We start from the raw sequence: 13,845 nt of genomic DNA, 5'->3' as shown, positions 1-13,845 counted from the left end.
AAGAATGTGCTAAACTATTCGCAAGAGTGGAAATAGGAACTTGCCAATCCATGAGTATACCATGAAGTTACAAAAGTTGTACATGTAAACCAACCTCCTAAAGCAAAATAAGCACAAGGAAAGAGCAATAGGCCGGACCAACCCACAAAAACGAAACGGTCTCTATGTAACCAATCATTCATAATATCAAATAGATCATTTTTTTTGGGTAAATTTACCAAGGGGTTATAGTCATAGCGATCCTCCTATTTACTACTTCAACCATTTCCAAACACCTCATTGCATTTCCAAGGCATAGGCTAGTTCGATTTGTAACATGAATACCTTTAATCCGCCATCCCAACAGATCCACACTGTCAGTCTCACGATCATCTATGAGGAGATAAATCAAGAAATTACAATTGATCATGACGGAAGAGGGTATTGCTCGATTTCGTCGAGATTCAAACCTATGTCATCTTCTGTAAGTTTGCTCCATCGTAACCAACTCAACTATGTCCCAAGGCTTCTCTATCGATTTTCAAAAGTCCAATTGGAAGTATTTTTGTACTTTCTGCATTTATCTCGATATATAAGATTAATTATTTTGAAAAAAAATGAATTTTTATTTGATGTTTTAGATGAATTACTCAATCCAATAATTTTCAGAATCGACTGATCGTCGCGAATCAACTCGAAAATTCAAACCCGAGTTAGACTCTCCGATGCCGATGCCGACGCCTTTAAATATCCCTTTTCTTTAGCCATCGAACTTGAAGATCGAGCAAGGAGCTTCGTCCAAATCGTCCCGAGCTTGCCATGGGCTCTGAGCTCATATACCGCGGCCACGACGCCTCGGCGGCGGCGGATGCCGGTGCGTACTCGCCCAAGCCGGAAAAGAGGCTCCGCTGGTTCTCCAGCCCTTTCCGCTACCTCCTCCGCGAGCAGCGCCTCCTCTTTGTGTTCGTAGGCATGGCCCTAGCTACCGCCTTCTTCGTGCTCGCCCCCCGCTTCGATTTGCCCTCCACCACCGGCTCCTACCTCAGGGATGACCCCACGTGGCTGCCTTCGGTGCAGCGGACGGCGATCGAGAGAGGGTCCTCCGTCGGTGAGGTGCCGCCGGGGCTGAAGCGGAAGGGGCTCCGGATCATGGTCACCGGCGGCGCCGGATTCGTCGGGAGCCATCTGGTGGACCGGTTGATTGAGCGAGGGGACAGCGTCATCGTGGTGGACAATTTCTTCACCGGGCGGAAGGATAACGTGGCTCGCCACTTTGGGAATCCCAGCTTCGAGCTCATCCGCCACGATGTCGTGGAGCCGCTCCTCCTGGAAGTCGACCAGATCTACCACCTCGCCTGCCCGGCCTCTCCCGTCCACTACAAGTTCAACCCTGTGAAGACGATCATATCCTTTTCTTCACTCCTCTGATTCAATTCCAACTTGGATCCCACTGCTAGTTTTCTTTCACGGATTTCACAAACTTACTAATTTCCCCCTTTTTCAAAAAATTCTCAATTTCGTGAGCTTTCCCCGATCATCTTGGTTCTTTCCAGTTCAACTCCATGGTAGGTAGGTGTTCGATCATCTGCCTCTATTCATGGTTTCTCAATAAAGTCAGCAATTAAAGGGGAAAGTACGCAATAAATAAAGCTTGTTGGCTGCCTTAATTCATTTAGTTCTGGCTCTGGTGGTGCTGCACAAGACCAACGTGGTGGGGACTCTGAACATGCTGGGCCTTGCCAAGAGAATCGGAGCCAGATTCCTCCTCACCAGCACCAGCGAGGTTTACGGCGATCCCTTGCAGCATCCACAAGTCGAGACCTACTGGGGAAATGTTAATCCCATTGGTACCTACCATCTCTTTCATGTTTCTGTCATGTCTTCCATTTTGAAATAATGCATCCTCAATTGGCTGTTGCATCAGTAGATTTCTTGGTGAAATGTCAAATTTCATTGGCATGGATCATTCCAACCATCTCTTTCATGTTTCATCATGTCTTCCACTAGGAACAATACCTTCCCAAGTAGGCAACTGACCTTGGCCAGTTCAATGATCTGATTTCGCAATCATTTGTGTGATAAAAGAATTGAGGATTTGCTCAGCTGACTATAGCTTGCTTCATTTTTGTTCTTCCAACCGCAGGCGTGAGAAGCTGCTACGATGAGGGCAAGCGCACGGCGGAGACTCTAACCATGGATTACCATCGCGGGGCTCAAGTCGAGGTCAGCAACTGTTGGATATTGGAGCCTTAAAGGATTAATACAATTTTGTGAAAAATCGGGGTGTCATCAATCCATGAAAGTTAATTGAAATTACTATTGTTTAAAGTCAATCCAAAATAATATTAATTATTAATTAATACTATATAAGGAAGTGCATAGGGAATAGTTCCACATTAATAAAATTTGATGATCTTTCTTTTTCTTATTAATGATGCTGTGTTAATGGAGTTAACACAAAAGTCCATGTGCTCTCTTCTCACTGTGAGCCCGTCATCCGTACGCACAATGGGCTACGAAAAAGTTATCTTTAAACTCATCTTGAAGGATTCATATCATCTTGTGCATTCTCTCCAAAAAACTACGATCAAAGTTTAGTGGGATTAGTTGTTTTTGATGCATTGTTGATGTAGTGTGGTTGCAGGTGAGAATTGCTCGGATTTTCAACACATACGGGCCTCGGATGTGCATAGATGATGGACGGGTCGTGAGCAATTTTGTTGCTCAGGTAGCTTATATATTATTGTTTACTGAAACTACATATCGACTATGTCATTGTAAAACTAGATGCTCTGGTATGCTACATGAAACAATGTGATTGAATCTTTATGTGATGTTTTAGGCGTTGAGGAAGGAGCCTTTGACTGTCTATGGGGATGGAAAACAAACCAGGAGCTTTCAGTATGTCTCTGATTTGGTAGGCTCTTCTTAACTAAACTGGAGCTGATCATGATTTGTTTTCGGTAGCTAGAAAAGATGAATGTTTTGAGATTCTCTTGCAAATCAGGTGGAAGGCCTCATCAGGCTGATGGATAGTGAGCATATCGGTCCATTCAACTTAGGAAACCCTGGAGAATTCACCATGTTGGAGCTTGCCAAGGTCGTACAGGATTCGATAGATCCTGATGCAAAGATAGAGTTCCGACCGAACACAGAAGATGATCCCCACAAGCGCAAACCCGACATCACGAGGGCCAAAGAGCTTCTCAACTGGGAACCCAAGGTCTCGCTCCATGAAGGCCTTCCTCTGATGGTCTCAGACTTCCGCAAGCGTATATTTGGCGATCAAACCGAGTTCGATTCCATGGCCACCACTACTGCCTAAGAGATGACAGATTGCCTTAAAGATTATGCTTGGAGCTAGGCAGCCACTGGTCATAGTCGATAACAATGTATCGGTGTAAATTATTGTCGCTTTGGTATTAACAATTAATACATTCAACTATTCATGTATCGTCGTCGATCCCGCGCCGGCGACGATTGTACGGCCGACCTCACATCGCCGAGTGGTGCTGCGTCCGCCCCTTCCACCCGCACAGGAACCTCTGCGGCCCAGCCGCCGCCGGGGAAACCGGGCTGCCGCCATCCGACCCCGCCTCTTTCACGTTCTCCGCCCACTCGCGAGCCCGGCGGAAGCTCCGCCGGTCGAGCCACCCGACGATGTCGGCGAAGACGGCCTCCACGTTGTCGTCGGGCTCGCCGGAGGTCAGCCCGTGCCACATCCCCGGGTAGAGCTTGATGGTCTTGTCGGCGCTTCCAGCGCGCTCGTACAGCGCCTGGCTCACCTCCGGGTCCGTCACCGTGTCGGCCTCGCCGTGGAGCACGAAGAACGGCAGCTTCACCTGCCATTTCTCGTCGTCTCGCAAGTCAAAACACTGCCCAGATCATTTTTATTAGTGCAAAAATAAAAGAAGTTTTTTTCCCCCAAATAACCAGGAGCCTCCGATTTTTATTAGTGAAATCCGCTACTTTAGCGTCAGATTGTAGCGTCAGATTTAAACTCATGTCCTCTTCTGCAACTATGTTGTATTGTAATCAACTCAACTATATCCCGAGGACGAAAATACTCCACTTTATAGTTCCATCATATATAATTACTTAATTATTTCTCAAATACTTTTTTATCTAAATTTTTCATCTAATTTTTAAACCGATCAAATATATTTTATAACAACTATAATATAAATAATAAAAATTTATAATTACTAATAATTATAAAAATTAAATAGATCAAATATATATTATAATAATTATGAAATTATAATTACAATGTGTTCAATCAATTTAATTTTTAAATTAAAAATTTAAATAAAAAATAATAATACTAAATAGTACTCGAAGACAAATGGATAATTATACACGATTAAATAATAAAATGAGACATCTTTTAATAAAAAATCAAAATGAAATACTCATGATTTAAAAAAAAACATCCTTTCAACTTTACCCTTATTATTATTATTATTCCACAAAGTTTCACTTTGATAAAAGTAGGTTTGCTCTTTTTTTTTGTAAAAAAAAAAAAAGAAAGTGTTTGAAACTAATTTCGATGCGCAAGATTAAAATCGATACCGTGGACAAGTTGCTCTCGAGTTCCATGCTAGTCCTAAGAAGTTCCAACGCAGTCTTCAAGCGAGGCTTCTCCTGGTAGATCAATCCGTTGCTCCTGATCTGACCACATTTCCACAAATTATTTCGAAACGACGAATCAAGAGAGATTATCATTCAAGTTTAAAATCGACTTTTTTTTTTCAGATCTCTTCTAACCTGTTCGCGCTTGATTGGATCCTTGAAGGCAGAATCGATGACATCTTTTGCCGGAACAATCTTCCACTTGGGAATGATCTCCTCCACGCGAGTCAACAGATTCACCACCAATGGATGCGGCTTCACCTTCTCAGATATCTACTTCATCATCAAAAACAGAAAACAAAAGAAAGGAAATTCAAATCAAATATTTTGTGCATATTGATGTTCAAATATCGATCAACTACTTTACACATGGGTGCTACAAGGACAGCCCCATCCCAAAATGTTGGATTCCTCCGGTGGAGTAGAAGTGCCACTGCGCCGCCCATAGATTCTCCATACAAAAATCGACACTTATCTCGATACTCTTCTACTTCTGAAAGGATTCAATTGCTTCAGTAAAAGCTGATAGACTATACAAAATGAAGAACATAACAAGGGAGGAAATTCAATTGTACCTGTGATGGATTTGAAAAACTGATAGCAATCTGTGACAATGTGTTCAAACTTTTTGATGTAGGCTCGGGAGCCCATGGACTTCCCATGCCCCTCATAGTCAATGCCAAACACACCGAATCCGGCGGCCGCGAGCCTAATCCCGCACCCTAACCACCAAACCATCATTGCCATTAGAGACAGGTCAATATCCATAACTGAACACCAAACCATCCAAATTCAGGCACTTCTCAAGGAGTAGAAGCGTATAGAATTTATAGTTCATGGAAAGTAGAGTAAAATAAAATAGGGTTTATGAAACAGATTCAACAATCAATTACTTGTGCAGCCCCACCATGAGCACCATTACTTCATGGCCACAAGCAACCAAATTATTCAATCAAACGATAATTGTGGATACGGTTGCAATCAAATGGGACAATACCACAAACAGATCACAGACCATGGGAGATGTTGGGAGTTCAACACAAAATACCTAAAAACAGTTCAAAGACAGAGACAGAATTGGCTATGGCCCATAGGACGGAAGCAATCCTAATTAGCTCACCTAACCCACCAATATATTGTCAGATCTGAAAGAAGACAAATTTGAAAGCACATCTGATTCTTAATCAAACAGAGTTTTCTAGATCAAGATGATCGCATCACAGACTAAAGGTAATAATAAAAAAAAGTGATTTGCTTTTACAAAGCAGACCGTGTAATTAATGTCCACCTTCCATGGATGCCACATCCATTAACATTCTTCGGTAAAAAGGCTACTGTTGCAGTAAATGAGGCTATAGGGAAAGGCAAGCATTCAATAAGCAAGAAGCTGGGATTTGAGCATACCTTTCATGAACCCACTGCATTCCACACCATATCCTGCAAGAAATCAAAGAATGAGGAGAAAACACATAAATCGAGATGAGAACGAAGATTACTCAGACGAGAACCGTGACAGAGGAAGACGAGGGCTTTTGGCGAGGAGGAGAGGGGAAGCCATCTGCATGTGAAGAGCTGCAAACCTCTGGTGTTCTTGATGTATTCCTGCAACCATCGATCGGCACGAGGGAAACTGATGAAGCGGATCCTATAGATTAGCAAAGATCACAAATGGAATAACCATATCGATCGATCACCTCTTGGTAATCCACCTCCATGCCGACTATCGAGTCGAGCTAAGGGATTAGATCGCAAGAATGCAGATTGGAAAAGATCTGGAACTGAAGGAAGGGGGACGAACAAGATGAGGAACGAAAGCGGAATGGATGCAGCAGGTGGAAATAAATAATGTGGGTTGAATTACAGATTTGGAAACACACGTGGCGAGTCCTGAGGACGCCACGTACTTTCTTTCGTTCCCCAAATTTTTGTATCATTGGCATTCAATGTTAACAAAAAACAAATTAAAAAACACTATTTTTATTTTCAATATGGCAATTTTTAACTAAAATTACTAAAAATAATTTCAACCAAACTATTTTAATATTAATTTTTAAACTATTCAATAAAAATATTTTAACTTAATTAAAATATTTTGAATAAAACTATTATAATTCTATATTGAAATAGTTTTAATCAAAATTATTTTATAATTTAGTAGTTTTGACTAAACTTTGTACAATAAAATTAGACCAATTAAATAATTATCCATGTGTAAGTGTCTTTTTGACTATAATAATTTTTTTTTAATTTTTTTGCTTTTTAAAAATAATTTATGTTATATTTAATATGTCATGGGTTGCTATGTATAATAAGGGGTAATAATTTTGGGTGGCCAAAAAAAGAAATATACGTTCCATTAAATTTTTAAAAACTGAGAAAGAAGTGTCGGAATCAATCTACCGATTATTTCAGATTTTTTATTTTTTTTAAAAAAATTAATTATATTAATTAATTCAATTCAATTTGATTTTAAAATTTATTATTCAATTAGATCGAATAAATTAAAATAAAAAATTAATCGATAAATTTCTAAATAAATAAATCCATAAATCTTACTTAATTGATAAATCTTTTATAATATTTTTTAAAAATAATTAATTTAATTTTTAATTGAATTAATTGATATTTTATAGGTTTAATTTATTCAGATTTTATTTAAAAATTTAATCCGTTAGTTTAAAAAAATTTAATTTCAATTAATTTAGTTCAATTAAATTTGATGGGGTTCGATTTGATTTTAATGGAATGTTAAGTCCCAGCAGGAGATTTAATAGTTATGCAAAAATATTATTGTTTAATTAAGCACTCAATCTATTATTTAAAACTTTTCTTTTAAATCAGTATAGTTTATGCTATGGAGCACAAAATATCATTATATATATATATATATATATATAAATGTTAGTCTGCGGTCCTTATCCTGCGCTCCTCATGCGTACCATCCGACTCATCACCGCTGCCGATGCTCCCGCTTCGCGTCTGGCCACCGCCGACCGTCGCATCACGCCCGATGGACGCGCAGCTCGCCGGCGCACATCCCCCCACCGGATTCCGGTCGGATAGTGGCCGAAATCCTACGAATTCGACCGCGATTTGGCCGGAAATCGTCTGCCAGTGCCGAGCGGCCGATTCCGACCAAATCGCGCCGGAATCCGATCAAATTTCGATCGGAGACCGACCAAGGAAGGACCGCCGGCGGTCCTTCCTCGGTCGATCTCCGGTCGGAATTTGGTCAGAAATCGATCGTGATTTGGCCGAAATCGACTGCCAGTGCCGAGCGGCGAATTTCAATCGAATTTGTCGGATTCCTGCCACTTTTCGACCGGAATCCGGCGTCGGGTTGTGCGCCGACGAGCTGCATAAATGAGATTAACATAATTTTTTAATGAATTATATTAGTTAAATAAAATAATATATTTTTTAAAAAATTATAAATGAACAGAGTTTTAAAAATTTTCTCCATTAAATTTCGTTTCGTACTCGTACTCTGTCCATATTTAATGCAGTGTTTGACCCGTCCAGTTCTGCTTCTTATTTGATCGAATCATGAAGTAGGTGGGCAGTTATAATTGCATATCCAAAAATTAAATGGCATTAAATTGAAAAAACGTCGTTGATTTAGATTTTCTTGATAGGGAAAAAAAAAGTCAAAAAGGACGTCTCAATCTTTGTAAAAATTCAAAGGGCATTTTTATGACTCACTTATTTTTTTATCAAAAGAATTCCTATCCTATCACATGTATAATTATCTAATTTTCCTCTCCTATATTATTTTTATTATTATTAGTTTTTATATTTTTTTATTTAAATTTTGAATCACACGTTATAGCAACTACAAAATCATAATTACTATATCTATGAATATTAAATAAACTTTGAGAAGTCGTAATTTTTATCTTAAGTTGAATTACGAGATACATAATATATCAAATCAATATTTGTTTAGATATCTACATTTGTTATCAGGTGTAACTCATAACGACTTAGTTTTAGACTCAATAAATATCATTTAAAGGATTTTAGGAGGCTTTGAATAATTTTATTCCTCTTTTGTTAAGGTTATTTTCAATGTTGTAGTAGCTACAGTTTTATAGTTGCTTCAATTATTGTAGTGGCAGTAGTTACAAAATCGTAGCTGCTACAACTATAAATATTCCCGCTTGAGATCACTTGCGAATGAGTCATCGGCTGATGATGGTGAAGTCATGCAAGATCCGCAGACAGTGAAGCTCCTGTTAAACTACAAAGAGAAGAAAGGTGAGAATGGAGGTCGGGGGTGCCATAGCTTACATTGAAGGTAAGGAGAATATCATGTCATTGCGGTAGTTAAGTTTAATATCGTCTATTCCTATACAGTCCAGGACCATGCTATTTTAGGGGAGCAGGTGATCTACCGTTGCATATTTTACTATCTTGCATGTAAGTTTGATGGCGGTTCGATAACTGAGTGGGGCACCGAGTAGGTCACGGAGTCGGTTGACAAGGGGGTTGAGTCGGAGATCGGCCGCTCAGCTAGAGGGGAGAGCTCGGGCGATTGACCAGGGGATCGACTCAGAGATTGGCCACTGAGCTAGAGGGGAGAGCTCGGGCTTAGAGTTCGGGGCATCGACCCGAGCTAGCTGTGGGGTTGGGCACCGAATTGAGTCAGTCGGCCACGAGATCGGGTCTTGCCTCTATCGTGTCACTGTCAATTGGACTAGATCTTGACTTTCTTAACCTAGACGTACTAACCCATAACAATAAACAATAACTATTGTAGTTGAAGTAGTTATGATACCATAGTCGTTACAACATGTGTAATAGCTACGGTTTCGTAGTTGCTACAATGCGCCCCGATCGATTCAGAATTTAGACGGGAGATGTAAGTGGGCTAATAATGAAAATAGTACTCCAGGATAATTGTGTCATTTTACATGGGAGTTGGGTGCCCTTTTGATAAAAAAATCAAAGTGCGGTCCCCTTTTCCAAAATGTCAAAGGAGCGCCCCGCTTTGATTTTTTTTATCAAAAGGGCATTCTATTTTAATTACTGTTTAACTATATATACTTACCCAAATATCCTCCAGTACTGTTCTATACTATTTAGTACTATATCTCCTGCCTAAACTCTAAACTCTAATTTCTAAATTAGTCAGACGTGTTGTAGCAGCTACGAAATCGTAGTTGCTATGATGTGAATGTTAAGTGAGTACGCATCAAAAATATTCATGTTGTAACAACTGCTATTTTATAACTACTATAATGCATACGTAATTTATTCAAAAGTATTCACGTTGTAGTAGTTACAATTTCATAGTTGCTACAAAGTGAATATTAGGTGAACAAGTTGAATTTACGTTGTAGTAATTACGATTTCGTAGTTATTACAAGATGAATGATAAATGAATATGATTGAATCTATGTTATAGTAACTATAAAATAGTAATTGTTATAATGTAAATATTTTTGAATATATTAAGTATGTGTTGTAGCAGTTATAAAATCGTAACTATTATAAGGTTAATATTTTTGAACAAGTTAAGTATGCGTTGTAGCAACTGTAAAAATTATAGCTACTATAACGTAAATATTTTTGACATGTGTTCATTTAATATTGGCGTTGTAGTAACTACGAAATTATATTGAAATCACCTAATATTTTTGAACATTCATGTATAACGACTTTAGTTCATAGTTGTTACAGTGTATCCAATCATCTTACAAATTAAGTAGGAGACAACATTATCCTTTTGATAAAAAATAAAATTGAGATATCCATTATTTAAAATAAAGAAACGTCTTTTTATTTTTTCTAAAAATTATTAACAATAAACAACTTATTATTATTTTTTAAATTTTAATTATATATTTTATTAATTTATAATTAAAATCTAGATATTTGGAAGAAAATTATAATCGATTGAGAAAACCAGATTACAACTTATTTAGTTATAAATTTAATTTTCTTATTTTTGTACTGTTAAATTGTACCCCGACATCGAGCCGTCAATCGAGGAAGCAGACGAGGAGGGTCAGCGCAAATGGCAGACCAGAGCAAGGGCAGCGTCGCTGGGGCGGCTCACGCGACGCCGTCGCCCAAAATCGTCGTCAAGAGCATCGACATGGGCGAGAAGATGCGTGTCGACGCCATCGATTGCGCCCGGGCTGTAAGCCTCCTCGTCTGATCTGATGCATTCTCTTTCTTTGTTCTCCACTCGGCGACAATTTTGCTCGAAAATTTCCCTTTTTCTTGGTATTCTGTCCCTTGATCTCGGTTGGTGGGAGTAGGTGTTCGAGAAAAACGCTGCTGTTTCCCCTGCATTCTCTTCCCTGATTTTGGCTTCTTCTCTTGCTTGTGGAAATAGGGATTTGAGAAGCACACAGTAGCTAAGGAAGTTGCCGAGTACATCAAGAAGGAATTTGATAAGAAGTACGGGCAAACATGGCATTGCATTGTTGGTCGCGACTTCGGTGCACATTCTTTCCCCTTTTTTTTTTTAATCCTCGATCAATTTATTAAGCTTTTATACTCTGTGTACTTTTTTTTGGGTGTTCTTCTTTTGCATAGAGATGATTTCATAGAAATTCGTATTCAAAGCTAATTGATTGGTCAACCAAACGGGGGAAAAAATCCTAGTGGCAGATGTTTAATGGCTTTCGTGCTAAGAAGTGATTTAGATGTTGGGTTGTAGATATTTCAGGATTCAGGAATCAGGAGTGCTGGTTAGGTTTATGTCAATGTGTTCTAGTCGTGTTAGCTTTAGCAGTATGATGTCATTTTTTAAAATATAGTTGTGCATCTATAGACTTGAATAAGCTTCTGAACAAGCAAGATAATGCTTCTTAATGTCACCTTTTAAGATTCAAATTGAACTGTGGAATTGTTCATACATGGGATGGAGCACTGGTGCTAGTTTGAGTGTAAATTATTCCAAAACATATCTTGTTCCTAATCGACTCAAACGTCTGCTGTGAATACTGAATCACGTGTTGAGTGAATTTGTTCCACACGTGTTGTTTTTTTCCCACTTTTAATATCGATATAAACGTCTTATTGATGTTATGTCCAAGTGTTGTCAAATAATCTTGGTTGTTAGATGTCACATCCATGATCTTCCAGATAAAGAAAAACAATAAATGTATGTTTGTGGTTCAAAACAGGCTATAACAAGACCTACAATATAATCTCTTCCATCTCTAGTGATTGTGAATCATTGGACTTCTCACTATTGTTTCTTGTCATAGTACTTACTGCTCTATTGCTTTATATCACAGTAACTTCTGTGAACATGGAACTTTTTCTTAATTATACTCACCCAACATTCATTTTTGAATCTGCATAGAACAAAGCTTTACCAATATTTTTTTATGTTTCAATTCGGTCCTTCCATTACATGTTTATATCGTTGTTAAGTTTTGTGTACCTTGTTGTTGATTGATTAACTAAGTTCTTCATGTCCATTAAGTTGATTAGTACTTTTAACTAATAACTCGGAAAAAAAATCTCATTTTTTGCTTATTTCTAGTTAGTTTGTTTAGGTTTTATTTATGATATAATTCCTTATATTCTATATAAGATGCCTACAAACTCTTGTTCTAATTACATGAAAAATCTCTCGACTCTTGCATGATTTTTGGAGTAAGCATTCAAAAACCTTTTCTTGGGTTTTATTGCTTGACTTTCTTGATAACTGATTTCTTCAAAAATTAATGTGAGAATTTAGGATTCTTATATCACTAGAATAGCCTTGCGCATCTTTTAAGAAAAGCACCTAAAAACTAAGATCAATTTACACTTTTTTTAAAAAAAATTCCTTTTCCACTTCCTCCACTCCTATTATATTTATTCATCCAAGTAAACAAGCAATTAGTGCTCTCTTTGATTATGCATGTATCTTATCGTCAGTTATGCATGTATTTTATTTAATCCGTTTTGCTCTCTCTTGCTTTATCTTATACTCAATTATACATGTATCTTAGACATCAAATTTAATATCCTTTTCTTTCCAAGGAGGTTACATGTCATATTAATTTCACTTGTGGGTATGCAGGATCCTATGTTACACATGAGACCAACCACTTCATTTATTTTTATATGGATAAGATAGCTGTCTTGCTATTCAAATCTGGATGAGAAAGTGCCTTCCTGTAATTTGACACTTGTATTTCATGCTGAATCTTTATATTGTCTATTTATTTTGCGAAGTTGCTGCACTGATGTGAATTGAGCATCTAAAATTTTAGTTGAGCTGGATTTAGAACGTAATCATTGCTCACAAGTCTTTACAAGAAATAACTCATGTTTGATTCATGTTTATACATAATAGAACCTATAGTCGACAAACTGTTAAATTATATGCAGTAGAGATATCGTGAGTAGGTTTATGATTATTCTATTAGATTGTCATGCACTTCTTTGTGGCTATAGTAAATTATCCAATACTTCTGTCCTGGTAAGACTTGTATAATAATACAAACTAGGATTTGCTCATGGGCTTGTCCCTGTTGAGGTTCGGTCCAAATCTGACCTCACATAAGTGGCCAAATCACTGTTTAAGAAAATAACCCAACTCAATGTTACCCACCCAAATTTTTTTTCCCATCTAACTATTGGGTTATGTTGGATTCTCAACTTTACACTTTTGAAGTCCTTTAGACTACCTTCAGAATATTCTTACAAACATTGATCTTTTCTTGGAGCTCCTATATTATATTTGATCCAAACAATTATCATTAATAGCTTGGCAATCGTTTCTCGTTTAGTGATTTTTCACAGGAGATAATTGATTGAATTTGGAAAATAATGTGTTTGCTCCTGGTGTTTTAACAACAAGGCATACTGGTTTGATAAGAGATGATTGTGTTATGATATGTTGCGTTATTAGGGAATAATAAAAAGTTGGGCTCTGATAATGTCAAATTCATTTAAATTTAGATGAGGATATAGTAGGAGATTGAGTTTAATGACATAGGAGGATCTATATAGTTGACCCCACTTAGTGGGGTAAAGACTTGATTGTTGTTGTATATCTGCTAGTTAGTATGATAAACAACAGAATCAAAACTATTTCCATGCTTGTAAATTGTTACATTCAGTGATCACCTGTTATGGCTATGTTTGTTAGGATGGAATTGTCCTCAGGGCATAGTTGAGTTGGTTACGACAGAGCAGACTTACTGAAGTGGGCAAGGGTTGAATCTCGGCGAAGCCGAGACAATGCCCTCCTCTGTCTTGGTCAATTACAACTTCTCGATT

At 38.0% G+C, this 13,845-nt stretch overlaps 3 protein-coding genes across 3 annotated transcripts; 2 read left to right on the top strand and 1 right to left on the bottom strand.

Annotated features, from left to right (window-relative positions):
- Positions 1-769: 769 nt before the first annotated feature.
- On the top strand, positions 770-3,443 carry LOC141837774 (UDP-glucuronic acid decarboxylase 2-like). The gene is made up of 6 exons (XM_074725146.1): positions 770-1,384; positions 1,680-1,826; positions 2,123-2,202; positions 2,624-2,707; positions 2,822-2,896; positions 2,987-3,443. Exons 1-6 carry the CDS (start codon positions 799-801, stop codon positions 3,302-3,304), a joined length of 1,290 nt encoding a protein of 429 aa, XP_074581247.1. The 5' UTR covers positions 770-798; the 3' UTR covers positions 3,305-3,443.
- LOC141837775 (caffeoylshikimate esterase-like) lies at positions 3,375-6,397 on the bottom strand. Its single transcript, XM_074725147.1, has 8 exons — positions 6,306-6,397; positions 6,120-6,213; positions 6,016-6,048; positions 5,187-5,333; positions 4,974-5,104; positions 4,747-4,884; positions 4,552-4,650; positions 3,375-3,821 (listed from the first exon to the last, which is right to left on the bottom strand). The coding sequence occupies exons 1-8, from the start codon at positions 6,324-6,326 to the stop codon at positions 3,474-3,476; spliced, it is 1,011 nt and encodes a 336-aa protein (XP_074581248.1). The 5' UTR covers positions 6,327-6,397; the 3' UTR covers positions 3,375-3,473.
- A 4,198-nt stretch (positions 6,398-10,595) lies between these two features.
- LOC141841731 (uncharacterized) lies at positions 10,596-12,933 on the top strand. Its single transcript, XM_074729921.1, has 3 exons — positions 10,596-10,756; positions 10,955-11,060; positions 12,641-12,933. The coding sequence occupies exons 1-3, from the start codon at positions 10,631-10,633 to the stop codon at positions 12,721-12,723; spliced, it is 315 nt and encodes a 104-aa protein (XP_074586022.1). The 5' UTR covers positions 10,596-10,630; the 3' UTR covers positions 12,724-12,933.
- The last annotated feature ends 912 nt before the right edge of the window (positions 12,934-13,845 follow it).

This window comes from Curcuma longa, chromosome 11 (genome assembly GCF_044706935.1).
Source record: "Curcuma longa cultivar G26 ecotype Majalengka, Jawa Barat chromosome 11, ITB_CL_G26_1.1, whole genome shotgun sequence".
In the NCBI taxonomy this organism is placed as follows: Eukaryota; Viridiplantae; Streptophyta; class Magnoliopsida; order Zingiberales; family Zingiberaceae; genus Curcuma; species Curcuma longa.
The sequence above is the reverse complement of the archived record's forward strand: the minus strand, read 5'-3'. Positions and strand labels throughout refer to the sequence as shown.